The following is a 27,390-nucleotide window of genomic DNA, read 5'->3' as shown; positions in this document are numbered from 1 at the left end:
GAACAATAAAAGAACACCCGTGTACCCACTATCCAGTTTAAAAAATAGGATTCAATCTACTCTTTCCGCTAATCAAGATGATAGTTTTTCAAACCGGGAAAAGATGACGCCTTGCCGCCCTGCCTCCAGCTGGACCTTCCACAGAGCCTTGCCAGAAAATGAATCAGCTCCCCTGGATCCAGCCCCAGAACTAGAATTGCACCTGGAGGACCCCCAGCGGGGCGGAGTCACGTGATGAGAGCGCGCGGCTCCTCCCCCAGCGCTGAGAGGTCACGTGGGCGCGTGGCCCCACCCCGTCGCCCAGGCCGCGGCGAGGTGGGGCCCGGCGTTTGCCCCGGAAGTGGCTGTCTGGAGCTGACAGCTGCTGAGAAGGTGGCGGCAGCGGCGGCCGGCCAGGAGCAAGATGGCGCTGCGGCCAGGAACGGGAGCTGGCGGCAGCGGGGCCGCGGGAGCTGGCGCGGGGGCCGCCGGCGGAGGCAGGTGGGTGTGAAGAACAAGGCCTGGACGCGCCCCTCCGGGCTTCACCGCGCTCCCGAAACGCAGGGCTGGCCCTGCACCTGCGACGGGTGGTCGGCGGTTATGGCAGTTTTCGCCCGCGCCGACCCCTTTCCCTTAGAACTGGGATGCAGGTCGTCCTCCGGGGACCTAGGCCGAAGAGGCTGATAGAGCCCGGGCGCCTGCCTCCGGGGCTCCGGGCTCGAGGGCACTGGCCGCTGAGGCCGAGTGGGGAGGGAAGAAGGAGGTGAGGCTGGCACCTGGCGGGCTGGGTAAAGAAGGAACCCAGCGCCTCTCTTCTTGCCCTGGCTGGGTCTGAAGCAACCAGAGATTTCCCTTTCCCAGAGCTTTACCAGGGGCTCTGAAAAAAATCTGTTACAGAGCATACAAGTGTTTCCAAGATGTTACATGTTTGAGTGTTGTGTGTGTATATGTACTATTTGTCTTTTCTTCTTTAAGAGCGTCTTGTCCTTTTTGTTTCCCTAACACACGGGAAAATGTAGGAAAATCTAAAGACCTTTGAATTCGTAAATAGAGCTCTTGTAGAGCTAACTCTTAGCACTTGTCTCCTTATTAAAAAGCCAGTCACTGTTAAACAGCATGTACGCAGTTATCAGAACAAAGCTTCCAGACTTAGCCCTTAAACACATTTGTTCTCTGTCACATTCAGCTGCTAATTGCCCATGGTTCTGTATCCAGAACGTTTGCAACTTGACAGGTTCATCATTTAAGGAAAAACTTGATTCTGGGAAGTTTCCATCCCACTTCTGTAATGACCTACTCTGACTTTGTTTTGCTAACCAACCCGAGGTTCTCATACACGTTTGGAGATAAATTTAGCTTTCTATCTTCATCCTAAATTATTTTTGGAAAACAAAGTGTGAGGGTTTTGATATGCAGTGTTTGAATTTTGGACTTAGGAACATTACGTTGTGAAGTCTTTCAAGTTATCACCTCCTGCCCGGAAAAAAGAGCAGTAGCTGTTCAATAAACCACCTGTGTGCAACTGCATTGTTATTTTCTCTATACATCTTTCATTTTAGATTTAAAGCTGTATTCTTTCTCTTTTGTTTTCTGATTGCCACTCTTTCACTGGGGTTTTTCATGGATACTTGATATAAGTCTATTTTTGGCTGGAGAAGACAAATATGTAATAATTATTTCTGTCCTAAATGTGAAGACAGTTTCTAAAATGTTCTTGAGTGGCATTAATTTTAATCAAGTATATGATAAATAACAGCATCAAGTTCTGGGGAAATGTGAATTTAAAAGAATTTGGTATTCCAGGCAAGGTTTTGGGGGATTTTGTTGTTTGGGATTTGGGTTGGGGTTCTTTAGGGGTTTTGTTTGTTTGTTTTTTTGGTTTTTTTCAGATGAGGAGGACCTTGGGTATAGAAAGTTAAGTGGATCATTCCCCTTAGTTTGTAGTATTTTAATATCATTGGTCCATTTTTGGCCCAGCATCATTGAAACACATTTTTTGTAAATATGGCCTGAATTGTGATACATGTTAGAAGGATTGACTTCAGATTTTCTTTTCTCTTTAAATTCTGGTTGTAGTAATTTTGCATTCTTAAACTGGAGAGCAAGTCATTCTTACCTTGAAAAATGTGTGGTAAATATTATATTGGAAACTTTCTGAGGCTGGAGAAGCTGAATGCTTAATAAAGAATATGAGGAGTTCCCAGGTGTTAGGGAACTAACCTGTTAGCTGGTTAAGGATCCAGCATTGCCCCAGCTGCGGCTCAGATTCGATCACTGGCTCAGGAACTTCCATATGCCACGAGTGTGGCCATAAATTTTTTTTTAAAAAGAAATAATAGAGTTTTAGAGAGCAGTGGTGAGGGCTGATGTTATTTTGTGAGGAAGCTAACATTATGATTGGTACCCTAAGGATATTTTAGGGGGAAAGAAAAAGAACAGGGCAACCTCTCTCAGCTTTTAATGGAGGAAATCCATGAACTATAATTTACCACATTTCTTAGGCACTTGTTTCTGTTCAAAGAAGCGAAGCAAAAAGCCTTAGCATTTTCTAACCTTATTAATATTAGCCAGCTTTGATTGGTATCCTGAATAGGCCACTTTAGAATAAATAGTTATATAGGGCAAAATTTATCCAAGAGATGAGAAGTAGAATTTTTTTTTTTTTTTAATTTATTCATTTTTTGTCTTTTTGCCTTTTCTTGGGCCACTCCCAAATGGAGGTTCCCAGGCTAGGGGTCAAATCGGAGCTGTTGCTGCCAGCCTACGCCAGAGCCACAGCAACGAGGGATCTGAGCCACATCTTCGACCTACACTACAGCTCACGGCAATGCCGGATCCTTAACCCACTGAACAAGGCCAGGGATTGAACCCGAAACCTCATGGTTCCTAGTCGGATTCGTTAACCACCGAGTCACGACAGGAACGCCCATATTTTTTTTTTAAGTCAGGTATGGCAGGAAAAAAGAGTTTAAAGATTTTGATTAGTCTGTATCCTACTGGGATAGTATCTTTTGTGAGCTTGTCTATTTCTTTCCTCTTTTTTTTTATAAATTGCTTAAAGGCCTCCTCATCTTTTGCTCTTCCACTGCTTCTGGCACATTCTACACATAGAAAACATTCTGTTAACTATTGGTGCATTCAAGCAACAAAGCAAAGAAGAGGTATTTCAGCTGGGCCTCATTTTGAGGAAGAGGATGGGGTCAAGAGTTTGTCCTGGAGCTGGGAAGGCCTTGTGAACCCTAGGGAACATCAGGTAGGCCCGGCAGACTGTGGCACTGAGTGGGAGAGACAAGTTTGCGAGATAAACCTGAAAAGGCTGTGTTAAAACTGGAGAGGACCTTGAATATAAATAAAGGAAATTCATTTTAAGGGAGAATAATTACATTGTTTCAATCCCAAGAGTTATCATAGGGCCACTTAGAAAGATGTACCTCAGCTGTGCTGTATGGGCTGCATTAGAAATCACAGTGTCTGCAGATGGGGAGACCCTCTAGCAGCCTTGTTGAGCCCAGGCCTGAGAAGTGAAAGCTGGTCTTGGATGAATGAGGCAGGCATGTGCCAAGTAGAGGTCCCACTTCTGCTTTCACCATAGGCCATCAGTAATGCATAGTAGTTTTATCTTCAAAATTAAGTTAGTTTATCTCCTTGCTGCCCAGTTTTTGCCGAGCTTTTGCTGTCTTATCAGTATCTTACTTAGCTGTTTGTCTAACCAGTCTTTAAGGATGTTGCTGTTAATCATCTAAACATTTCTTTCTTTTTTTAAAAAAAAAAAAAAAAAAGATGTTTATTTCTTTTCTTTTCTTTTCGGGCCGCACCTGTGACATATGGAAGTTCCCAGGCTAGGGGTCAAATCGGAGCTGCAGCTGCTGACCTAACACCAGAGCCACAGCAACTTGGGATCAGAGCCCTCATCTGCGGCCTGCACCACAGCTCATGGCAAGGCCGGATCCTCAACCCACTGAGCGAGGCCAGGGATCAAATCTGGGTCCTCATGGATACTAGTTGGCTTCATGAGCCACAGTGGGAGCTCCTCATCTAAACATTTCAGAGCAGCCTGTGACTGGTACATAGGTCAGTAGCTAGTTTGGGTTGCTAAGTAATTACTGGAGTAAGTCATGTTTGTTGGTAATGTTATTAATTTAGTTTTTTGTTTATATTTTCTTTTTTGGGGTTTTGGGTTGTTTTTGTTTTTGTTTGCTTTGTAGGGCCCCAGGTACAGCATATGGAAGTTCCCAAGCTAGGGGTTGAATAGGAGCTCAGCTGCTGTCCTACACCATAGCCATGCAGGATCCAAGCCATGTTTTCGACCTGCACCGCAGCTCACAACACCAGATCCTTAACCCACTGAAGGAGGCCAGGGATCGAACCTGTGTCCTCATGGATACCAGTCGGATTAGTTAGCACTGAGCCACAACAGGAACTCCTGTTTATATTTTCAAAGTACCTTTATACGTACATACAGCGTTCTTGTCTACTTAGTTATCTTAGGGCTTGGGCAAACTTGTGGTTCTGTGTCCTTAGTTGGCAAGGGGCAAAAAGGACAGGGTGATGAAAGGGATTGCACAGAGCTTCTTCACAGTTACTTTGTGGCAAAGCTAGAGAAAAGTGGAATTCTGTGTCTAGTTTTTACCTAGCCACTAAGCCTTCTTGGTAACTGTCATATTTTAGACTCATTTTGAAAAGTCTCAAGAGGTTAACTACTTAAATGCATTGCTCCTCAGTTTATAAATCTTAGTGTAACTTAAATTAGTATATGAGTAACCACCACATTTCAACTTGCAGTTTAAACATTGTATCCAGTTAACATATCACTTAGTTAATACCTCTTGCTTGCAGTTAAGAAAAGCTGCTCACTATCCAGGCCTCTCTTTGGGTGCAGGCCCACTTGTCAGCAGGATTTACGGATGGAACAGTTCCTCTACAAGGCTGTAAATAACACAGAGCCAGGTTGATGTCCAACTAGAAATTCGTGAACCACCTTACCAAAAAAAAAAAAAAAAAAAAAAAATTGTTGATTAAAATATTTCAGAGCTAAAAGACTCTAAAGTTTGGTTTTTCGGCCTTTTCCCTGGGAAAGAAGATGGTGTTGTGTAATAGAAAAATGCAAGGATATAAATTTGGCGTACAGTTCCTGGATCTCACTATATCTCTAAAGACTATCCAGAAACCCCTTCAAATCCTTGACCCCCAGATGAAGGGCTTTTCCCACTCAGATTTTTTGTCTTCCTTGGTTTGTCCCATCTTCTTTCCCTCAGGTCTCAGAGAAAGAAGTCCCTCTTGCTTTTGCTGCCATGCTGTGTTAACCTGTCCTCTCAAAAACTGTGTTTTGTCCATCACTAAGTAGATCTTTTGTATCCTAAACCTTTTCTCCCTCCAGATCCCTTCCTCTTCTTCTGTTGAAACTGTTCACTGTTTTCTAAAGCAATGACTTTTATTACTCTTCATTTGTATCAGTTTCTCCACAGCCTTTGACACTGATAACTCCTTCCTTATATGTGATCTTTCCTCAGTTGTAAGCAGCTTCCTTGGTTTTCAGTGAGCATACCCTCCTCAGTGTTCACGGTAAGAATTCACCAGGGTTGTCCTTTGTTGTCTTCTCACCAAGTATCCATATTCCTTTGGCTCTTTCACCCACAACCAGACCTCTAAAATTTTTTTACCTTTTTTTTTCTTTTTTTTTTCCTTTTTTTTTTCTTTTTTTTAAATATTTTTAGGGCTGCACCTGTGGCGTCTGGAAGTTCCCAGGCTAGGGGTTGAATCAGAACTATAGCTGCTGGCTACAGCCACAGCATTCGGGATCCAAGCCATGTCTGCGATCTACACCGCAGCTCACAGCCGTGCCACATCCTTAACCCACTAGGTGAGGCCAGGGATCAAATCCATGTCCTCATAGATACTGGTTGAGTTTTTTTCTGCTGAGCCACAACGGAAACTACCTCTTTTTTTTTTTTTTTTTTTTTTTTTTTTTTAAACCTTTATTGAAAGAGCCTAGTGAGATCGATGTGGACCCTTCTGAGCTGGAATTATTCTTTTGCTTGCCTGTTAGATTCCTCCTCATGGACATCCTCCTGCCGCCTTTCTCCCCAGACCTACTTAGCTCACCTTGGGTTTCTGTCTTTTTTAGGGCTGCACCTGTGGCACGTGGAGGTTCCCAGGCTAGGGGTCTAATCAGAGTTGCAGCTGTCAGCCTACACCACAGCCATAGCAACACCAGATTGAGCCACATCTGCAGCCTACACCACAGCTCACTGCAACACCAGATCCTTAACCCATGGATCGAGGCCAGGGATCGAACCCACAGCGTCATAGTTCCTAGTCAGATTCATTTCTGCTGCACCATGACGGGAACTCCCAGGTTTCTGTCTTTAGTAAACAGTGTCACCATCCTTACAGTTGCTCAGGCTTGGAATCGCAGCAGCATCTTAAGCTCTTTCTGCTTTTTCAGTACTGCTCTCCACCTGGCAGTTGCCAGGTCCTCTTGAATCTTCCTTTTATTTTTTTTAATTTTTTTTATTTTTTTTGTCTTTTGTCTTTTTGTCTGTTGTTGTTGTTGCTATTTCTTGGGCCGCTCCCACAGCATATGGAGGTTCCCAGGGTAGGGGTTGAATCGGAGCTGTAGCCACCGGCCTACGCCAGAGCCACAGCAACGCGGGATCCGAGCCGCGTCTGCAGCCTACACCACAGCTCACGGCAACGCCGGATCGTTAACCCACTGAGCAAGGGCAGGGACCGAACCCGCAACCTCATGGTTCCTAGTCGGATTCGTTAACCACTGCGCCACGACGGGAACTCCCGAATCTTCCTTTTAAATAGCTTTCATTCACCTCTTTTCCATTCCCATTACTGGTTATGGTCCTTTTAATCTCTTATTAAGATTGTTGTGATCATTTCTTGGCTAGTTCTTGTTGCTTCAAGTCTTCTCTGCCATTCCCCACTACCCAGAGAAACCTACAGCACATTTCTGATTGTTCCCCGGGTAAAACCTCTGACATCAGGGAAATGTAGATCTAAATCACTGTGAGATACCACTTCACACCTGTTAGGATAACTATCACTGAAAATAAACAAGTATTGTTGAAGACTTGGAGAAATTGGAACCCTTGGGCATTGCTGATAGGAATGTAAAATGGTGCAGCTGCTGTGGAAAACAGTTTGGCAGTATTTCAAAAAGTAAACATTGGACTACTCTGTGACCCAGCAATTCTGCTCCTAAGTATAGACCCAAAAGAACTGAAAGAGGGACTCAAATAAATACTTGTACAACAGTGTTCATAGCAGCATTAGTCACAACAGCCTAAAGGTGGAAACAGCCCAGCCATCCATCAACAGATGAATGCAAAAGCAAAATGTGGTACATACATACAGTGGAGTATTATTCAGCCCTCAAAGGGAAGGAAATCCTGACACATGTTACAACATGGATGAACCTTGAGAATGTTATGCTAAGTGAAAGAAGCCAGATGCAAAAGGACAAGTGTTGTATGATCCTACTTAATACAAAGTAGCTAGAATAGACAAAATTCATCAAGCCAGAAGTTGACTAGTAGTTACCAATGGTTGGCGGGAGAAGGTAATGGGGAGTCATTTATTGTTTAATTGGTACAGAGTTTCTGTTTGTGATGATGAAAAAGTTCTGGAAACGAATCATGGTGATGCTTGTACAGCATTGCAGATGTACTTAATGCCACTGAGCTGTATACTTTAAAAAAGCTTAAAATGGTAAAATTTTATATTATGTATGTTTACCACAGCTTAAAAAAACTCTGACTTCATATACTACTCAAACATTTCAGACCCTTTACAATCTGTGTACTAACTATCCCAATCCTATATGTTCAACCTGAAATCACTTCTCTGAGCACATCTACAGCTCCAGCCTCTGAGCTTTTGCTCAAGCCATAGAGTATGCCTCCCTTTAAGATTCAGCTCAAGGAGTTCCTATGGTGGCCTAGAGGTAAAGAACGCAATTACTATCCATGAGGACAAGGGTTTGGTCCCTGGCCTTGCTCAGTAGGTTGAGGATCCAGCATTGCTGTGAGCTGTGCTTACGTCAACGACAAGGCTCAGATCCTGTGTGGCTGTGACTGTGGTGCAGGCTAGCAGCTACAGCTCCAATTTGACCCCTAGCCCGGAACTTCCATGTGCTGGGGGTTCGGCCCTAAAAAGACTGGAGGGAAAAAAGAAAAAAGATTCAGCTCAAAAGACACCTCCAAAGAACTTCCCAAGATACAATCCATCAAATTAGTCTTCTCATTTCTCTTGGTATTCTGGACCTCTTACAGGCCTAGCACATTCTGTCCTATGTTAAAGTTCCTTGCTTGCATCTGTGTCTTCAACGAGACTGTGAGCTAATTCAGTTCTTTCATGTGGTAGGCACCAGTAAATGTTCACTGAACTGAATCTAATCCAGCTCTCTCATTTTGTGGATGGGGAAATTGGAATTAGGACTGGTTTCCAAGATTTTCTGTCTACTAGTTCAAAAATTTTCCCCTACACTAACATGCCACTATCGTGTGTCCTATGAATGGTCAGTGTATACTGATGTTTGGTAATTCACTGTTGTAACTGCAGAACAAGTGCAATTTTTTATTTATGTAAAATAATACATGTTTTATCTGAAATCTTTGTACATATGAAGATCCAGATATATTTTTGTTCTGTTTTCAGCTTTATGTTTCCGGTTGCAGGTGGAATAAGACCCCCTCAAGGTATGTGAAAGCTTAAGTTTTGAACTTTTCACTGTTTTCATTTTTCACTATTCTGTTTCTCAATTTGGGGATTAAGTGGGTAAAAAAGTTCTACTGCTGCCAAATAGAGTAAAATTCTCTTAGAGTCTTGAACCTCTATGACAGCGCCTCTTTTTTTTTAAATTGAAGTATAGTTTATTTACAGTGTTGTGCTAATTTCTGTTGTACAGCATAATGGCTTAGTTATACGTATATATATCCCTCCTTTTTTATATTCCTTTCCATTATGATTTATCCCAGGAGATTGGCTGTAATTCCCTGTACTATACAGTAGGACCTCATTGTCAATCCATTCTAAGTATAATCTACAAACCCCAAACTCCCAGTTCATCTCATTCCCTCCCCCCACCCCCTTGGCAACTACAAGTCTGTTCTCCATGTCTGTGAGTCTGTTTCTGTTTTGTAGATAGATTCATTTGTGTCATATTTTAGATTTTACTTGTAAGTAGTATCATATGTTATTTGTCTTTCTGACTTCACTTAGTATGATAACCTCTAGTTGCATTCATGTTGCTGCCAATGGCATTATTTCTTTCTCTTTTAATTGTGAGTAGTCTTCCATTGTATTTATGTACCACATCTTAATCCATTCATCCATCGATGGACATTTAGGTTGTTTCTGTGTCTTGGCTATTGTGAATAGTGCTGCAGTGAACATTGGGATGTGTGTCTCCCTTTGAATCATTGTTTTCTCTGGGTGTATTCCCAGGAGTAGGATTGTATGACAGCTACTCTTAAAACACCTTGAAAATTGTGTAATTTGGGGAGTAACCAGGATCATTCCTCATTTCTCCCAAATTTATATAAACATTATATTGGGCAGATTGTTATTTAACTTCAGAGATGAAGACTTTCAGACAAGAGTATTAAAGAACAGCCGACAAAAATGAAATGAGTTGTAATTCTCTGAATGCCATCTCTCTCCTGTCTTCTAGATTGTTAGCTGCATAGGGCAAGGGCTCTTATCTGCCTGAGGCTTGTCAGTATCTCCAACACCCAGCATGCTGATGGAAAATAATAAGGTCTTTTTGATGGTTGTTGAATAAATTAACCTCATTAGTTTTTTTGGGGGGGTTGTTGTTGTTATTGTTGTTTGGCCATGACTGTGGCATGTGGAAATTCTTGGGCCAGGGATCAAACCTGCACCACAGCAGCAATCCAAGACAACGCTGTGACAACACTGGATACTTAACCTGCTGTGCCACAGGGGAACTTCCTCACTATTTATTTTATACTTATGTTTTCTCTATATGAATTTGGTCTTTTTATAAACACATACATAAGAGATCACACATTCTGGGAGTTCCCATTGTGGTGCAGCAGAAACGAACTGACTAGTATCCATGAGAATGTGGGTTCAATCCCTGGCCCCTCTCAGTGGGTTAAGGATCCAGCATTACCATGAGCTGTGGTGTAGGTCGCAGATGCGGCTCGGATCTGGTATGGCTATGGCTCTGGTGTAGGCCAGCAGCTATAGCTCCAATTTGCAATTCGACCCCTAGCCTGGGACCTTCCATATGCTGCAGGTGCAGCCCTAAAAAGCAACAACAACAAAAAAAAATTCACATGTTCTGTGAATAAAGTTTCAGTTTTATTTCTAGCAGTTTCTCCCCTAGGTATGTCCTTTCTTTCTTGGTATCAGAGAAGGGGCCACCAATATCAATTATAGGCTTCTCTTCAAAGAAATAGTAGTCAAGTCATACAATCTTCACTCCTACTACTGTGCCACTAGGACACAACACTGAAGGAAGACTGTGTCTGCCCTTCTCTCCTTTCTGCTCACGTCTCCCACTCCAGTGCACCCCCACTCCCCTTGCAGCCCAAGCTGCTCTGAAAACTGGCCCCTCTCACAAAGGCAGTGTTGATTGGTTATGGTAGACTTGCTAGAGAAACAGAGACTCCTGGGTCACCAATAGAGATGAATGATAAAGAGCAACTCAGTAGCAGGTGGTCAGTGTCTCCATTTATAATCAGTGATGGAGGTTGAGTTTCAGTAAATTTTTCCAAGGGTCAGTTGTATTCTTTTCATCCTGCTCACATTTATGCATTATTTAAGCTATCTGTAATTAAATGTGTCCCAGATTTAGATCAAACGGTTTCAGATCTTCTCTTCTTTAGGAAGGCATTACTGACTTTTGTGTTCGTCATTGTAGCACATTATTTTGCATTTTTCTAGACTTTCAAGTAAAAAAATCTGTGTATGGGGCAAAGGAACAGGACAAGATGAGAGCCCAAAAGATTGCTTGATATTTTTTTCCTCTGGAATTTGGAATTGTTTTTGATTTTTTTTTTTTTTTTTTTGACAAAGTAAGTTAGGGTGGACTTTTTGGTTTTTTTGAAGGCTTTAAATTATGCACGGGTTGTTTCTGAAAGCCTATATGGCGCCTGACAAGTGGCCACTCAATCATGAGCAGATGAACAGGAGACAGGAGAGAAACAAGACTTAGTTTTCACTGTGTGTAATTTTAAGCCTTTAAATGTTGTGCCCGATCCTTGAGTTACCCATTGAAGAATTAAATAAAATAACAAAAATAAATAAAACTCTAGGAGTTCCCATTGTGGCTCAGGGTTAACAAATCTGACCGGGAACCATGAGATTGCGGGTTCGATCCCTGGCCTTGCTCAGTAGGTTGAGGATCCGGCGTTGCTGTGAGCTGTGGTGTAGGTTGCAGATGGGGCTCAGATCCCTTGTTGCTATGGCTCTGGTGTAGGCCAGTGGCTACCGCTCTGATTGGACCCCTAACCTGGGAACCTCCATATGCCGCAGGAGCGGCCCTAGAAAAGGCAAAAAGACAAAAATAATAATAATAATAAAACTCAAGGTCCAAATGTGTAAGAGGGAAAACATCTTATTATGCTCTCTTCAGTTGGTGCATCCTGATTCTCTATAACACCTCCAGGCCTTCACATTTGGTGTTTCTTTGTCTTGGATACTCTTCCCAAATATCTGCCTGGTTCACTCCCTTGCTTCCTTCAAGTCCTTGCTTAAATCCTGTCCTTGTGGTGAAACCTTTTCTGACTATGAAATAGTAACCAATCCTTTCCTTTGCTCTCCCTTTTCCCCTATCCCTACTTGATGTCCACTTGTTTTTTTATTATCTATCTCACATGAGATAGGTAATAAGATAGTCCCATGAAAGCAAAGACTTGGCTTTGTTTAATGCTGTGTCCCTAGAATGGTGCTTGATATGAAATAGGCCCTCAAATATTCGAATACATGATTGAATGAATAAATGTTACCTACAAGTGTGGATGTCCATGCTTTTGAAATTGAATGGGGGAGTTCCCGTCGTGGCGCAGTGGTTAACGAATCCGACTAGGAACCATGAGGTTGCGGGTTCGGTCCCTGCCCTTGCTCAGTGGGTTAACGATCCGGCGATGCCGTGAGCTGTGGTGTAGGTTGCAGACGCGGCTCGGATCCCGCGTTGCTGTAGCTCTGGCGTAGGCCGGAGACTACAGCTCCGATTGGACCCCTAGCCTGGGAACCTCCATATGCCGCGGGAGCGGCCCAAGAAATAGCAAAAAAAAAAAAGAAATTGAATGGTGTGTGTATAATCTTGAACATACACAGAATCCACAAGATAAACAAGGTGTACTTTACCAGACCTTTAATGTTTTTAAATCGAAATTTGATTAAAGGTTCCTTATATTAGAACCAACATGGATAGAAATATGTGGTGCAGTGCCAAATTAGAATGAAATCTGGATTCAGGCTATGTAGGGATTTTGTTGTATTCACTGTTATATACCAAGTGTCTAGAACTGTGGGCATTTAGATTTATTAAATCCCTGAGGCAATGTAATCTTCATTCTTCTCTACTGGAAAGTTTGGGAGTTACTGTGCTATAAATCATTACTTGCATGATAGTTTTCCTGCCGTTGCATTATATACTTTGAGGCAGATTAAGGGAAGCTCATTTCTTTGAGCATATTAGGTATTAAACAGTTTTGTGGATGAAAAACCAAGACACAGAAAGCAGTTAAGCAAGTTGCTCAAGGTCCCAAAGCTAGCAGGTGATATTTCTAGTTGGCTTCCAGAGTTCGTGCTCTTAACTACTTTAGTATTAAAAGTAATGATTACTATTAACTCTTAACTACTACTAACTCTTGACTACTATTGTATTAGTTACCTGTTGCTGCATATAAAATTATCCTGTACTTGAAGGGAAAAAACCAAGCATTTTACTGTTTTACACCACGTCTGTGGGTCAGGTATCCGGGAGTGGCTTCACGGGGTGGTTTAGGCTCACGGCAGAGGAGATTGCAGTAAAGATGTCAGCTAGGGCTGTGTCATCTGAAGGTTTGATGGGGCTGGAAGATCTGTTTCCAGGACGGCTCACTCACATAGATGGCAAATGTGTGCTGCCTTTTGGCAAGAGGTTTCAGTTCCTTGCCACCTGGATTCTCCATTCTCCATAGGACTGCTCAAGTATTCTCATGATGTGGCAGTCGCTTTCTCAACAGGTGATCTGAGAGAGCACAGAGGAAGCTGCAGTGGTTATTAAGAACTAGCCTTGGATGTTACACACTGTCATTTCCACAGTATCCTATTGGGTATTCTGGTCAGCCCTTTTCAGTGTGGGAGGGAAGGACGAGGGTATGAATTCTAAAAGGCAGAGATCATTGGGGCCATCTTAAAGGCCAATTAGGCCATAGTAATTTTTTGAGTATGCACCAAAATTCTGTAGAACAGGTACTGTTATCTTCATTTTACAGATGAAATTTTATATCTTGCCCAAGATCACACGGTAAAAGATGGAAATGGAATTTGTGCTCAAGCCTGTTTCATTCCAGAGCCTCTGTCTTTCCCTTTATACTATGCCACCTCCCGAGCAATAAGTGCCCTGAGTACTTCTGGGTTTAAGAAAATAAACTGTAAAACACATCAGCGTTAATGATATCTTGATGTTTTTCAGCAGGAATGATGCCAATGCAGCAACAAGGATTTCCTATGGTCTCAGTCATGCAGCCTAACATGCAAGGCATGATAGGAATGAATTACAGCTCTCAAATGTCCCAAGGACCCATTGCCATGCAGGTACTTGCCTCTTTCACCAGTGTTTACAGAGTTATTATTTGTTGTTACTTGTCTGCATACCAAGAGCTACATACTAGGAGCTTAATGTTGTATTTATAAATAAGTGTGGTCTGTATCTTGGGTGCCTTCCTTCAAAATAAAGCGGGTATCTATCCTTAAGAGTGGGGAAAAGAGAGAGAAATCATTTAAGAAAACTCTCTAAGTGACCTCTATATTTGATGACTGACTTAAGTATTTTAGAATGACATCTTGAATAATTCAGGGACCTGATGCCATGAAGTCGCATTGTTAGAGGTAACAGTTGTCATGAAAGGAACAGTGTCATTGTTCGCAAGGCTCAGACTGTCTAAGGGGTGGTAGCTCCATTTTTCTCTTGAGGAAACTGAAGCTTTTTGAGAATGCTCACAGAGCATAGTCAGCCAAAATTGGAACCTAAGTCTTCAGTAAGTCTATACTTAGCCATATTATACATTAAATTCTCTCTTGAGAGCATCAGGGAGCCATTGACTACTTTAAAGCACTGGAATGACACCATCAGATTTGTATTTCAGAAAGATCATTCTTACTGTGGATTGGAGAATGATTGGAAGGAGAGAAGAGAGCAAAAGTGGATGTAAGGAGAATCATTAAGAGGCTGATGTATCAGAGTTCCCATTTTGTGTCAGCAAAAACAAATCTGACTAGTAACCATGAGGTTGCCGGTTCGATCCCTGGCCTTGCTCAGTGGGTTAAGGATCTGGCACTGCTGTGAGCTGTAGTGTGGGTCATAGATGTGACTCAGATCCCACATTGCTATGGCTGTGGCGTAGGCCAGCAGTTATAGCTCCAATTCGACCCCTAGCCTGGGAACCTCCGTGTGTAGCGGGTGCGGCTCTAAAAAGCAAAAAAAAAAAAAGAGGCTAATGTATCAAGAGCAGGTGACATGGCTTAACTTAAGGTGGAGCAGGCAGATGTAGAGAGGGATGTTATTGAGAACTGCTTAGGAAATAAGCCATGACGGGAATGCCCCTGATTCCCCTTTTTCTGTACAAGCAGCTAATTGGTGGTGTCATTTATTGATTTTTTTAAAATAAAGTTCCCGTTGTGGCGCAGTGATTAGCGAACCCGACTAGGAGCCATGAGGTTGCGGGTTCAATCCCTGGCCTTGCTCAGTGGGTTAAGGATCCGGCGTTACCGTGAGCTTCGGTGTTGGTCGCAGACACAGCTCAGATCCCGTGTGGCTGTGGCTGTGGCGTAGGCTGGTGACTACAGCTCTGATTAGACCCCTAGCCTGGGAACCTCTGTATGCTGAGGGAGCGGCCCTAGAAAAGGCAGAAAAAAAAAAAAGACTGGGAGAGATTATACTGGTACATTTTGTTGACTTTCAAGGATCCATGAAAAATTCAAGTGGGGCCATCCAGAGACAATTTAATCAACTGACCAGGAATTCCAGATTTTTTACTCTGGGTTGAATAGTGTAGATTTAGGAATCATCCACATAAAGAAGGTTATTGATGCCATAAGGGTGAACTGGAACATCTGAGAACACTACAGATGGAGAAGATCATCCAGGAGTGAGCCTGCAGAATTTCAGTGTTCAGATCTAAGGAAGTGAGTTACACACAGGAGAATGAAGAGGAGCAGCCACAGACGGTGGTGGGTTGGGGGCTAGTAGGTTAACGGGAAAAAAAAAAAAAAAAACTGGGGTTTTGGTGCAGACAGACCTAAGTTCAGATCCCAGTTTTGCCACTTAACTGTAAAATAGGGATGTAGTAAGACCTTGCCTGTACAGTTATAGAAAGACTTGGAAGAGAAATTATATAAAACATTTAGCATTGTATCTGGTACATAGTGAGCAGAAAGTGGCAAGAAATGTTGATATCAGGAATGATCTTTCAAGTGATCTGGCGCTATTTCATGTTGTATTTCTAATATTCATCTGACTGTTTCCATGCTTTCAATGGCTCACAACCCCCGTTTCTGGCTGATACATTCTTTCTTGAATAATGGTAATAACCAGTAATAGTAACAACCACCATTTGTTGTTTACTTGTGCTAGATTCGTTGTGTGCATTATAGCAGTCAGGCCTCATAACAACTCTATACGATAAACAATTTTTTATTTTATTTTTTTGCTTTTTAGGGCCACACCCACAGCATATGGAGGTTCGCAGGCTAGGGGTCTAATCGGAGCTACAGCTGCCGACCTACACCACAGCCGGATCTGAGCCATGTCTTCGCCCTACACCACAGCTCAAGGCAATGCCAGATCCTTAACCCACTGAGCAAGGTCAGGGATTGAACCTGAAATTTCATGGTTCCTCGTTTGGATTCGTTTCCACTGTGCCATGACAGGAACTCCAAGATAAGCAATATTTTTGTAACCATTTTATTGGTATGTATAAGAAAACTGCAGTCAGAGGACTGAAATGCCCTGGTCAATGTCATACAGCTTATTTCAGAGTAGAAATGAAACCAAAGCTATTTTACATTTCAGAGCCTGAGTTTTTGCTACTGATGTTTCCCAAACTTCATGATTTTTGCTATGTGATACTTAAGTAATGTTTCATTTGCTTACATTTTTAAGATATTCCTAGGGAAATCTTTATCTTATTAGGTAAATAGAAAACCTCATGTGTTAAAAATAAGGATAACCAAAAAATAAATATGAATCAAAACAATGTTACCAAATTCTGGCTAGATATTGTTGCTTAATTAGAGTTTATAATTTCATGTTTACTTTCTCTTTGTTAAGAAAAAAAAGGAAATTATGTCTACAATTTACCTGCAGATGGTTCAGCAAAAGAAATAACACGAGACCGTAGTGGGAATCTGAATGAGAATTGCAGGAGAATTAAAGACAGTTTTCCTGTTTGTGTGCTGAGCATGTATCCTTGAGTAACTTGTGATCATAAATAGTGTAGATTAAAGCAAATAATTTTGCTTTGTTTTTGCTTTTGTTTTGGAATTGGTGAATGAAGTTGATAGTATCATGATTTAATAAGTAAAGGAGAAACTCATTCAGATCTTATTTTTTTTCCTCCAAACCTAAGTAATGGGCTTTATCCACATCCATTTGGATCTCTCTATCTTTGTACATTATCTTCTTCAGTCGTGATGTCCATTAAAACCAAGTAAGCAAATAAACCAAGTAAAACCAATAAACTAAATCCAGGAGTCGGATCTTTGGCTGAATCCAAAGTATTATATTATTTAAAAAAAAAAAATCATTCACAAATAAGCCAGGTCAAAAGGGTTTTATACCACTAAGATTTTAAGTGCCATATATTTCATTTTTACCTAATTATTTTAAATTTTATATTTCTTCATGTTTTATCATGTATGCAATATATTTGTACAAAAATACATGTATTTGGTTTGTAAATAGTTTCGAGAGTTAACAATCAGAATTTAAGTTGAAACCATTGTCATGTTGAAGTCATATAAGCAAATAAAGCTTCTGTGTTGTAAGTAAAGATTTAGGAAAACTTCTATATCATTCTTTAGTCCTCACCAGTAGGAAGAAAATGGGAATAAATTGAGCTTTTGTAGGTTTGAAGTCCAAGTTACTCAGCTTTCACTAGTCTATGCTGCAGAAACAAAAATCCCCCAATCTCAGTGACTTTCAGAAACAAAGATTTGTTTCTCATTTGTGATACATGTCCTTTAGGAGCTGGCTCTGATTCAGGTCCATGTTCTCTTTATCCTGAGAACCTAGGAAATCGCAGGCTCTTGACATAACTGTAAAGAGATGGCCAAATCCTGTGATGATTTTTAAAGCTTTCTCTCAAAGGCAGGGTTTATCAGAGTTCTTGCTGTGGTGTAGTAGGTTGAGAATCTGACTGCAGTGGCTCGGGTCCCTGCGGAGGCGGCACAGGTTTGATCCTTGGCCTGGTGCAGTGGGTTAAAGATCTGGTGTTGACACAGCTGTGGTGTATATCGTGGCTGTGGCCAAAGGAAAAATAAAAAAGTTAGGATTTATCAGTTACTTCGGTTCACAAAGTAATGTGGCCCAAAGAAACATCAGTGGGGGATATGCCAGGAAGACTGCACACCACATCAGCATGTGTCATCTGAGAGTAAGGGCAGCAAACGATTGGAACCAAGCTACCAAAGAATACCATGTATTTCTAATTGAGATCTAGTAAGCTTACCACTGAATGTTAATAACAATTGATACAATTCTTAAGTCATTAATTTTCACACTAAGCATTATTTTATGACTTGTGTAATTCTCTAAAAAATGCCTTTTTTTTTTTTTTCCTTTTTTGGCTGCCCCGTGGCCTGTGGAGTTCCCCGGCTAGGGATCAGATCCAAGCCACAGTTGCCACCTAGGCCACAGCTGCGGCAATGCCAGATCTTTAACCCATTGTGCCAGGCCAGGGACTGAACCTGCTTCTCATAGTTCCAAGACGCTGCTGATCCCATTGCACCACAGCAGGAACTTCAGAAAAATGCCTTTTTTTTCCCCCTGCCTTTTCTAGGGCCGCTCCCTCGGCATATGGAGGTTCCTGGGCTAGGGATCTAATTGGAGCTGTAGCCACCGGCCTACGCCACAGCCACAGCAACGCGGGATTCGAGCCGCACCTGCAACCTACACCACAGCTCATGGCAACACCGGATCCTTAACCCACTGAGCAAGGCCAGGGATCGAACCCACAACCTCATGGTTCCCAGTTGGATTTGTTAACCCCTGCGCCCCGAAGGGAACTCCCAGAAAAATGCTTTTAAAGAGTTTGACATAACCAAAAACAGTAAGGAACTCCAACATGAAGAACAATTTAAAAAAAAACAAACAAACAAAACAAAAACAGTGAACTACCAAATTTGAAATCCCCCAAGTAATTTCCCTGAGTATCATGAGCTTAGAATTAATGGTTCTGAAGTAAAGAAGCCAAATTCTAAAAAAAAAAAAAAAAAAAAAAGTGGGAGTTCCCATCGTGGTGCAGTGGTTAACAAATCCAACTGGAAACCATGAGGTTGCAGGTTCGATCCCTGCCCTTGCTCAGTGGGTTGACGATCTGGCGTTGCTGTGAGCTGTGGTATAGGTTGCAGATGCGTCTCGGATCTGGCGTTGCTGTGGCTCTGGCTTCTTTAATCTTGCTGACAGGCATTATACAGCTTGGAAGCTGCTCACTATTCTTAAAGGAGAAACTCAGTCAGATTTTTTTTTCCTCCGAACCTAATAGCCTTAACCAACCACAGATGTGGATGAGGAAAACCTGTTATTCTTTGGTTATCCCTAACTCTTTGAAGGGTACACTTTCAGATAAAAGTCAAAGATGAAATTTAGTCTTGGTTACCATCTAGTGCTCCACTCCCCAAAACTCATAAAAAAGAAAACACCCCACAGATTTAGAATAAACTTTAAAGTTATTACTCAAAATATGTCAATAAAATAGATAAGAATAGAATATAGATGAACATGTGTGAGCCAGTTACAAGCTATATCATTTTAAATTAAACTTACAGGTAAACACATGTATATAAGGAACAATACAAAGAGATCCTTTGTTTAGTTGCCCCAGTGGTAACAACCTGCAGGACTGTATTACAGTATCACAGCCAGGATACTGGCATTGATACAGTCCAGATAGAGAACATTCCCATCATCTTAGGCATCTCCTCATGTTGCCATTTTGTAGCCAAATTCATTTCCCTCCCACTTCACACCTCCCAGCCCTCCTCAGTCACTAATATGTTCCCCATTTCTATAATTATGTAATTTCAACAATGTTATCTAAATTGAATCACTAACCTTTTGAGATTGGCTTTTTTCCGCTGCATCATTCTCTTGAAATTCATCCAAGTTGTTGAATGTATTATTTCCTTCATTTTTATTGCCGAGTAGTATTCCATCATTGGATGCACTACTGTCTTTTTAACCATCCATCCATTGAAGACATCTGGGCTGTTTTTACTTTTTAGCTATGACAAAGAGAAGGTGTCATGTGAACACAAGGCTTCATTTCTCTGGGATTAATGCCCAGGAGTGCTGGGTGACATAGTAGTTGGATGTTTAGTTTCTAAAGAAACCGTTAAACTGTTTTCTAGAGTGCTTGCACCCTTTTACATTCCCACCAGCAGTATATGAGTGATCCAGTTTCTCTGCTGCCTGGCCAACATTATTGTCACTTTTTATTTTAGCCTTTCTGATATGTGTGGTGTGATATCACATTGTGACTTTTACTTGCATTTCCCTAATGACTAATATCAAAAGAAAATTCAGAAGGTTTTACTTGACATGAATATTTTATTGGGCAAGAAACAAACTATTCCCCAAAAGGGAGACCTCAAACTCCCAAGTGCTTTAAGCAATTACAGTTCATTACAAACAGGTGTGAGTACATTGTTTTCTATTGTGATTGGTTGCTAGAAACTTCATATTGGTTTTTCTTGAACATTAATCATATCGCGCATCTTAATTTTATTGAAGTATAGTTGATTTACAATGTTGTAATTTCTGCTGTACAGCAAACTGATTCAGTTACACATATATGCATATCCATTTATACATATACACATATCCAGTCCCATATAGTTTATCACAGAATATTAAGTAGATTTCCCTGTGCCATATATAGCAGGTCCCCACTGACCATCCATTCCATATACAGTGGTGTGCATATGCTAATCCAAAGCTCCTAAACCATCTCTCTCTATCTCCTTTCCCCTTTGGGAACCATAAATTTGTGTTCAAAGTCTATGAGTCTGTTTCTGTTTTATAAATAAGTTCATTCATGGAGTTCCCATCGTGGCTCAGTGGTTAACGAATCTGACTAGGAACCATGAGTGTTCCAGGTTCGATCCCTGGCCTCACTCAGTGGGTTGAGGATCCAGCGTTGCCATGAGCTGTGGTGCAGGTCACAGACATGGCTCGGATCTGGCGTTGCTCTGACTCTGGCATGGGCCCGTGGCTACAGCTCTGATTAGACCCCTAGCCAGGGAACCTCCATATGCCGTGCGTGCAGCCCTGGAAAAGGAAAAAAAAATTAAATTAAAAAATAATAAGTTCATTTGTATCATTTTTTAAAGATTCCACATATAAGTGATATGACATTTGTCTTTGTCTGACTTCACTTAATGTGATTATCTCTAGGTCTGTACTGCAAGTGGCATTATTTTGTTCTCTTTAATGGCTGAGTAGTATTCCATTGTATATATGTACCACATCTTTATCCAGTCTGCTGTTGATGGACATTTAGGTTGCTTTCGTATCTTGGCTATTGTAAATAGTGCCACCATAAACATGGGGATACATGTATCTTTTTGAATTAGGGTTTTCTCCAAATAGATGCCCAGGAGTTGGATTGCTGGATCATGTGGTATTTCTCTTTTTAGTTTTTTGAGGAACCTCATACTGTTTTCTATAGTGGTTGTACCAACTTACATTCCCATGTGGGTTCCCTTTTCTCCACACTCTTTCCAGCCTTTATTACTTGTAGACTTTTTGATGATAGCCATTCTGACCAGTGGCGAGTGATGCCTTACTGTAGTTTTGATTTGCATTTTCTAATAATTAGTGATGTTGAGCAGCTTTCCATGTGCTTTTTGGCCTTCTGTATGTCTTCTTTTTTTTTGAATTTTTTTATTGGGGTATAGTTGATTTACAATGTTCAACTTTAGGTTTACAGCAAAGTCAATCAATTGTGTGTATACATATATCTATTATTTTAAAAACATGGAACACTTCACAAATTTGTATGTCATCTTTGCACAGGGGCCGTGCTAATCTTCTCTGTATCATTCCAGTTTTAGTATACATGCTGCCAAAGCGAGCACTGAACATCTTTTCATGTGTTTATTTGCCGTCTTACATTCTCTTTGGGGGAATATCTCTTCCTGTCTTTTTTTCTAGTTGGATTTTTTTGGTTATTTTACTGTTGAGTTTCTTGAGTTTTTTATATAGTCTACATACCAGTCCTTGGTTAGAGATGTGGTTTGCAAATATTTTCTCCCAATCTGTAGCTTGTTATCTTAGCTCATTTAGGCTGCTGTAACAAAATACCAGAGACTGGTTAGCTTATAAACAACAGAAGTTTATTCCTCACAGTTCTGGAGGCTGGAGTCCAAGATCAGAGCGCCAGCATTGTCAGGTGAGAGCCCGCTGCCAGGTCGCAGACTTTTAGTTGTATTTTCCCATGGAGGGAGGGACTGAGGCGCTTTGTGGGCTCTCTTTATAAGAGCACTAAGGCCATTCACGAGGCTTCCACTCTCATGACCTTCTGAAGGCCTTCTAATACCATCATTTTGGGGGTTAGGATTTCAAGAGTTGAATTTTGGGGAGACACAAACATTCAGACCATAGCACTTGTCTTTTCATCCTCTTAACATGTCCTTCTCAGAGAAGGAAATTTTTTTTTAATTTTGATGAAATCCAATTTATCCATTTCTCATTTTATGGAACATGTGTTGCTGTAAGTCTGAGAGTTCTTCACCTTGCCCTAGATCCTGAAGACTTTTCTCATGTGTGTGTGTGTTAAGTTTGTAGTTTTACATTTTACACTGAAGTCCATGATACATTGTGAGTTTGTTTTTATACAAGATAGGAGACTTTGGGAGTTTCCTTCGTGACTCAGTGTTAATGAATCCGACTAGGATCCATGAGATTGCAGGTTTGATCCCTGACCTCGCTCAGTAGATTAAGGATCCAGCGTTGCCATGAGCTGTGGTATAGGTTGCAGATGCGGCTCAGATTCTGAATTGCTGTGGCTGTGGCGTAGGTCGGTGGATGCAGCTTCAATTAGACCCCTAGCCTGGGAACCTCCGTATGCTGCGGGTGCGGCCCTAGAAAAGACCAAAAAAAAAAAGGAGACTTGGATTTATCTTTTGCCTATGAATGTCCAGTTTCTCTAGCACCATTTTTTGAAAAGGCTGTCCTTTCTCCATCAAAGTACTTTTGTATTTTTGTCAAAAATCAGTTGGCATGTTTCTGTGGGTGTTTTTCTAGGTTCTCTGTTCTGTTCCATTGCTTTATGTGTCTGCTAGTCTTGATTATGGTAGCTGTGTAAGACTGATTCCTCCCCTGTTTTCTCAAACTTCATTGCAGTAAAATACACATAACATAAAGTTTACCATCTTAACCATCTTTAAGCATACAGTTCAGTGGTATTAAATATATTCACATTGCTGTATAGTTATCACCACCATCCATCTTCATAACTCTCTTCATCTTAGAAATCTAAAATTCTATACCTATTGTATAGTAACTCCCCATTCTTCCCTCTCCTCAGCCACATGTATCCACCGTCATACTTTAGGGCTTTATAATTTTGACTACTCTAAGTACCTCATATAAGTAGAATCATACAGTATTTGTCTTTTTGTGACTGGTTTATTTTCACTTAGCATAATATACTCAAGGTTTATTCATGTTGTAACATACTGCAGAATTTCCTTCTTTTTCAAGACTAACTTTCCATTGTATGTATACCACATTTTGCTTATCCATTCATTGGTGTGTGGACACTTGGGTTGCTTCCATGTTTTAGCTATTGTGAGTAATGCTGCTATGAACGTGATTGTAGAGACAGATACTTCTAGACTCTGCTCTCAATTCTTTTGGGTGTATACTCAGAAATGGAATTGCTGGGTCATGAGGTAATTCTATTCTTCTTTTTTTTTTTTTTTCCTTTGTCTTTATAGGGCTGCACTTGTAGCATATGGAGGTTCCCAGGCTAGCAGTAGAATCCGAGCTATAGCTACTGGCCTGCGCCATAGCCACAGCAACACCAGATCTGAGATGCCCCTGTGACCTAAACCACAGCTCATGGAAACACCAGATCCCTGACCCACTGAGCAAGGCCAGGGATCAAACCCATATCCTCATGGATACTAGTCGGATTCGTTTCCGCTGTGCCATAATGGGAACTCCCTCGTTATAGTTTTGATTTGCATTTCTGTAATGATATTTGGTATCTTTTCATGTGTTTATTGGCCATTCTTGCATCTTTGAAGAAATGTCTATATGAGTCCTTTGCCCATTTTTTAGTGTTCTATTGTTGAGTTTTAGTAGTTTCCTCTGTATCTTGGATATAAATACATGTGGTTTACAAATACTATCTTCCACTCTGTAGCCTTTTTATTCTGTGGATTATGTCTCTTAAAGTACAGATTTTTAGGAGTTCCCATTGTGGCACAGCAGAAACGAATCTGACTAGGAACCATGAGTTTGCGGGTTCAATCCATGGCCTCACTCAGTGGGTTAAGGATCTGGCATTGCTGTGAGCTGTGGTATAGGTCACAGATGTGGCTCAGATCCTACGTTGCTGTGGCTGTGGGGTAGGCTGGTAGCTATAGCTCCGATTCGACCCCTAGCCTGGGAACCTCCACATGCCACAGGTGTGGCCCTAAAAAGCAAAAAAAAAAAAAAAAAAAAAAAAAGTACAGATTTTTACAGTTTTCATGAAATCCGACTTTCCTGTTCTGTTGTTGTTGTTGCCTGTGCCTTTGAGTCATATTCAAGAAATCCTTGCCAAATCCAGTGTCGTGAGGTTTCTGTTCTGTTTTCTACTGAGAGTTTTATTATTTTAAGTCTTAGATTTAGGTTCTTGATCCATTTGGAGTTAATTTTTGTCTATAGTGTTGGGTAAGAGTCCAATTTTAATGAAAAGCACCATTTGTTGAAAAGACTGTCTTTTACCTGTAGAATGGTCTTGGCACCTTTGTCAAAAATCATTTGACCCATATATGCAAGGGTTTATTTCTGGGATTTCTGTTCTTTTCCATTGGTCTCTATATGCCTTACTTTATGCCAGTACCACACTGTTTCAATTACTGTTGTTTTGTAGTAGGTTTTGAAATCAGGAAGCTTGAGTCCTCCACTTTTGTTGTTCTTTTTCAAGATTGTTTTTGGCTTTTCAGGGTTCCTTGAAATTCTATATGAATTTTAGGGTGGGTTTTTCTATTTCTGCAAAAATGTCATTGGAATTTTCATAGGGATTGCATTTGTAGAATGCTTCAGATAATATTGACATTTTAATAATATTAAGTTTTCCAATCCATAAAATATGGGTTGTGTTTCTGTTTATGACTTCTTTAATTTCTTTCAGCAATGTTTTGTAGTCTTCTTTGGATAAGTCTTTCACCTTCTTGGTTAAGTTAGTTCCTGTGTATCTTTTTTAATTTTGATGCTATTGTAAATAGGATTTTTTTTTAATTTCCTTTTTGGGTTGTTCATTTTATGTGTTTATAAATAAAACTGATCTTTGTGTGTTCAGTTTGTATCCTGCCACTTTGTTGAATTCATTTATTCTAATAGCTTTTTTGTGGGATCTTTATGACTTTCTACATTTAAGACGATATCTGCAGAGATCATTTTCCTTCTTTCTTTACAATTTGGATTTCCTTTTTTCCCTAATTGCTCTGATTAGAACTTCCGCTGCTCTTTTGAATAGAAGCCATGAAAGTGGGCATCCCTGCCTTATTCCTGATCTTAGAGAAGAAGCTTTCTGTCTTGCACCATTGAATATGATATTCACTGTGGGTTTTTCATATAAAACCTGTATTGTGTTGAGGTAATTTTTTTTCTGTTCCTAGTTCATTGAGTGTTTTTGGTCATGAAATGGTGCTGAATTTTGTCAAATGCTTTTTCTGCATCAGTTGAGATGATCGTGTGTGTGTGTGTGTGTGTGTGTGTTTTCCCTTCATTCTATTAATGTAGTATATTACATGGATCAATTTTCATATATTGAATCATCCTTGCACTACAGGAATAAATTTCAGTTAGTCATGATGTATAATCCTTTTACTATTCTGAGTTCTGTTTGCTGGTGTTTTGCCGAAGTTTTTACATTAGTATTCATAAAGGATATTGCTCTGTAGCTTCCTTTTCTTGGAGTGTTCGTCCGCCTTTGTTACCAGGGTTATACTAGCTTTAGCATAACCTCTCTCTTCAATTTTTTGGAAAATAGTGAGAAGAATTGCTGTTATCTTTAAATGTTTAGTATAATTCACCTGCAAAGCCATTCAGTCGCATTAGCTATATAAGCCTGGTTCTTCTTATGTTGTTATTATGTTCAACATTATTTTAACTATTCTGAGCTCCTCTGCCTTTCTATATGTATTTTAGAGTAATGTTGTCTAGATCTACAAAAACTCTTGCTGGAGTTTTGATAGGAATTATATTATACCTTTATATCAATTTGTGGGAAAATGACATTTTTAATATGTAGATTCTTGCATACATGGTATGTCTCTCCATTTTTTAGGTCTTTGGTTTCTTTCATCAGTATTGTATAGTTTTCAGCATATAAGTCTTGTAAATATTCTGTTAGATTTACATCTAAGTATTTCATTCTTTTGAGTAATTGTAAATGGCATTGTATTATTAATTTCAGAGTTGTGTGTGTCTAGCATATGGAAATACAAATCGATTTTTTTTTTTTTTTGACTGCCCTGCAGCATATGGAACTCCCAGGCTGGGGATCAGACCCAAGCTGCAGCTGCAGCAACACTGGATCCTTAACCCTTTGTGCCGGGCCGGGGATCAAACTCACATCCCAGCGCTCCCAAGACCACCCATCCCTTTGCACCACAGTGGGAGCGCCTACAAATTGATTTATATATGTTTGTCTTATAACCTGAAACTTTGCTGAACTTATTATATTAGTTCTAGGAATTTTTGTGTAAATTGCTTGGGTTTTTCTACTTAGTCATATCATCCTTTTATCAAATTTCAACATGCCATATTTGCTTCCCTTTTTTTTTTTTTTTTTTGGTCTTTTTAGGGTTGCACCTGTAGCATAGGGAAATTCCCAGGCTAGGGGTCAAATTGGAGCTGCAGCCACCAGCAGCACAGGATCTATCTGAGCCGCATCTGGAACAGACACCACAGCTAACAGCAATGTGGGATCCTTAACCCACTGAGTGAAGCCAGTGATCAAACCTGCGTCCTCTGGATACTAATCAGATTCATTTCCACAGAGCCACAGCGGGAACTCTATGCTTTACATTTTTTAAAAGACTTTGCTAATACAGTTAGGATTTCTTTCCTCTACTTCCCCAGAGATAGTTATCACTATCCTGAATTCACTATTTATTGTTTCCATATGTATTTTATGCTTTTATTTTTATATGTTTGTATATTCATGAACATTATATCTTCTAGGTTTTAAAATTTTACGTAAGTATATTCCCTTCTGAGTTTGATTTTTTTCCTTTAACATTGTTTTCCTCGAAGATTTATGCCAGTTATAGAATGATGACAAGTTTGTTCACCTAGCTAGGTAGTCTTCTGTTGCAAGGATGAATTTTCTTCTATTGATGGACATTTAAGTTGTTTCCAAATTTTTGCTATTTGTTTTGGTTTTATCACTTTCTAAGAGTTCATTATATACTCTGGATTCTAACCTTTGTGATTATTTTTGCTGTCAATATCTCCTCCTAGACTTTGGCTTGCCTTTTAATTTTGTTTATGGTGTCATATATTATAGAAGGTAAGTCAGATGGAGAAATCATTTCTTTTATCGTTTGAATTTTTCGTGTCTCATCTAAGATATAACCCTACCCTGAGGTAATAATGATATTCTCCTCTATTCTCTTAATTGAAATTTTTCAAGTTTCTTTACATATATAGGTCTGTAACCTACCTGGAATTGTTCTTTGGTATCAGTGTGAGGCTGAAGGGTCTAATTTTATTATTTTCTA

The 27,390-nt window shown here is 40.5% G+C and overlaps 1 protein-coding gene across 32 annotated transcripts in view; it reads left to right on the top strand.

The window, feature by feature from the left end:
* Window positions 273-27,390, top strand: part of SYNRG (synergin gamma) — a 95,302-nt gene continuing 68,184 nt past the window's right edge. For 10 of the 32 annotated variants that reach the window (XR_002337217.1, XM_021067369.1, XM_021067360.1 and 7 more), the window contains exons 1-3: window positions 299-480; window positions 8,647-8,687; window positions 13,643-13,764. Coding sequence is in view for 28 of the 32 variants with exons in the window: in XM_021067369.1 (XP_020923028.1) it covers window positions 404-480; window positions 8,647-8,687; window positions 13,643-13,764 (240 nt within the window). In the remaining 4 variants the exon portion in view is untranslated. Of the gene's footprint in view, window positions 481-8,646; window positions 8,688-13,642; window positions 13,765-27,390 lie in introns of all 32 variants that reach the window. The other 22 variants (XR_002337215.1, XM_021067353.1, XM_021067366.1 and 19 more) reach the window with 11 other exon arrangements.

The sequence above is a fragment of the Sus scrofa genome, chromosome 12 (assembly GCF_000003025.6).
Source record: "Sus scrofa isolate TJ Tabasco breed Duroc chromosome 12, Sscrofa11.1, whole genome shotgun sequence".
Classification (NCBI taxonomy): Eukaryota; Metazoa; Chordata; class Mammalia; order Artiodactyla; family Suidae; genus Sus; species Sus scrofa.
This window is presented reverse-complemented; position numbering and strand designations above follow the sequence as displayed.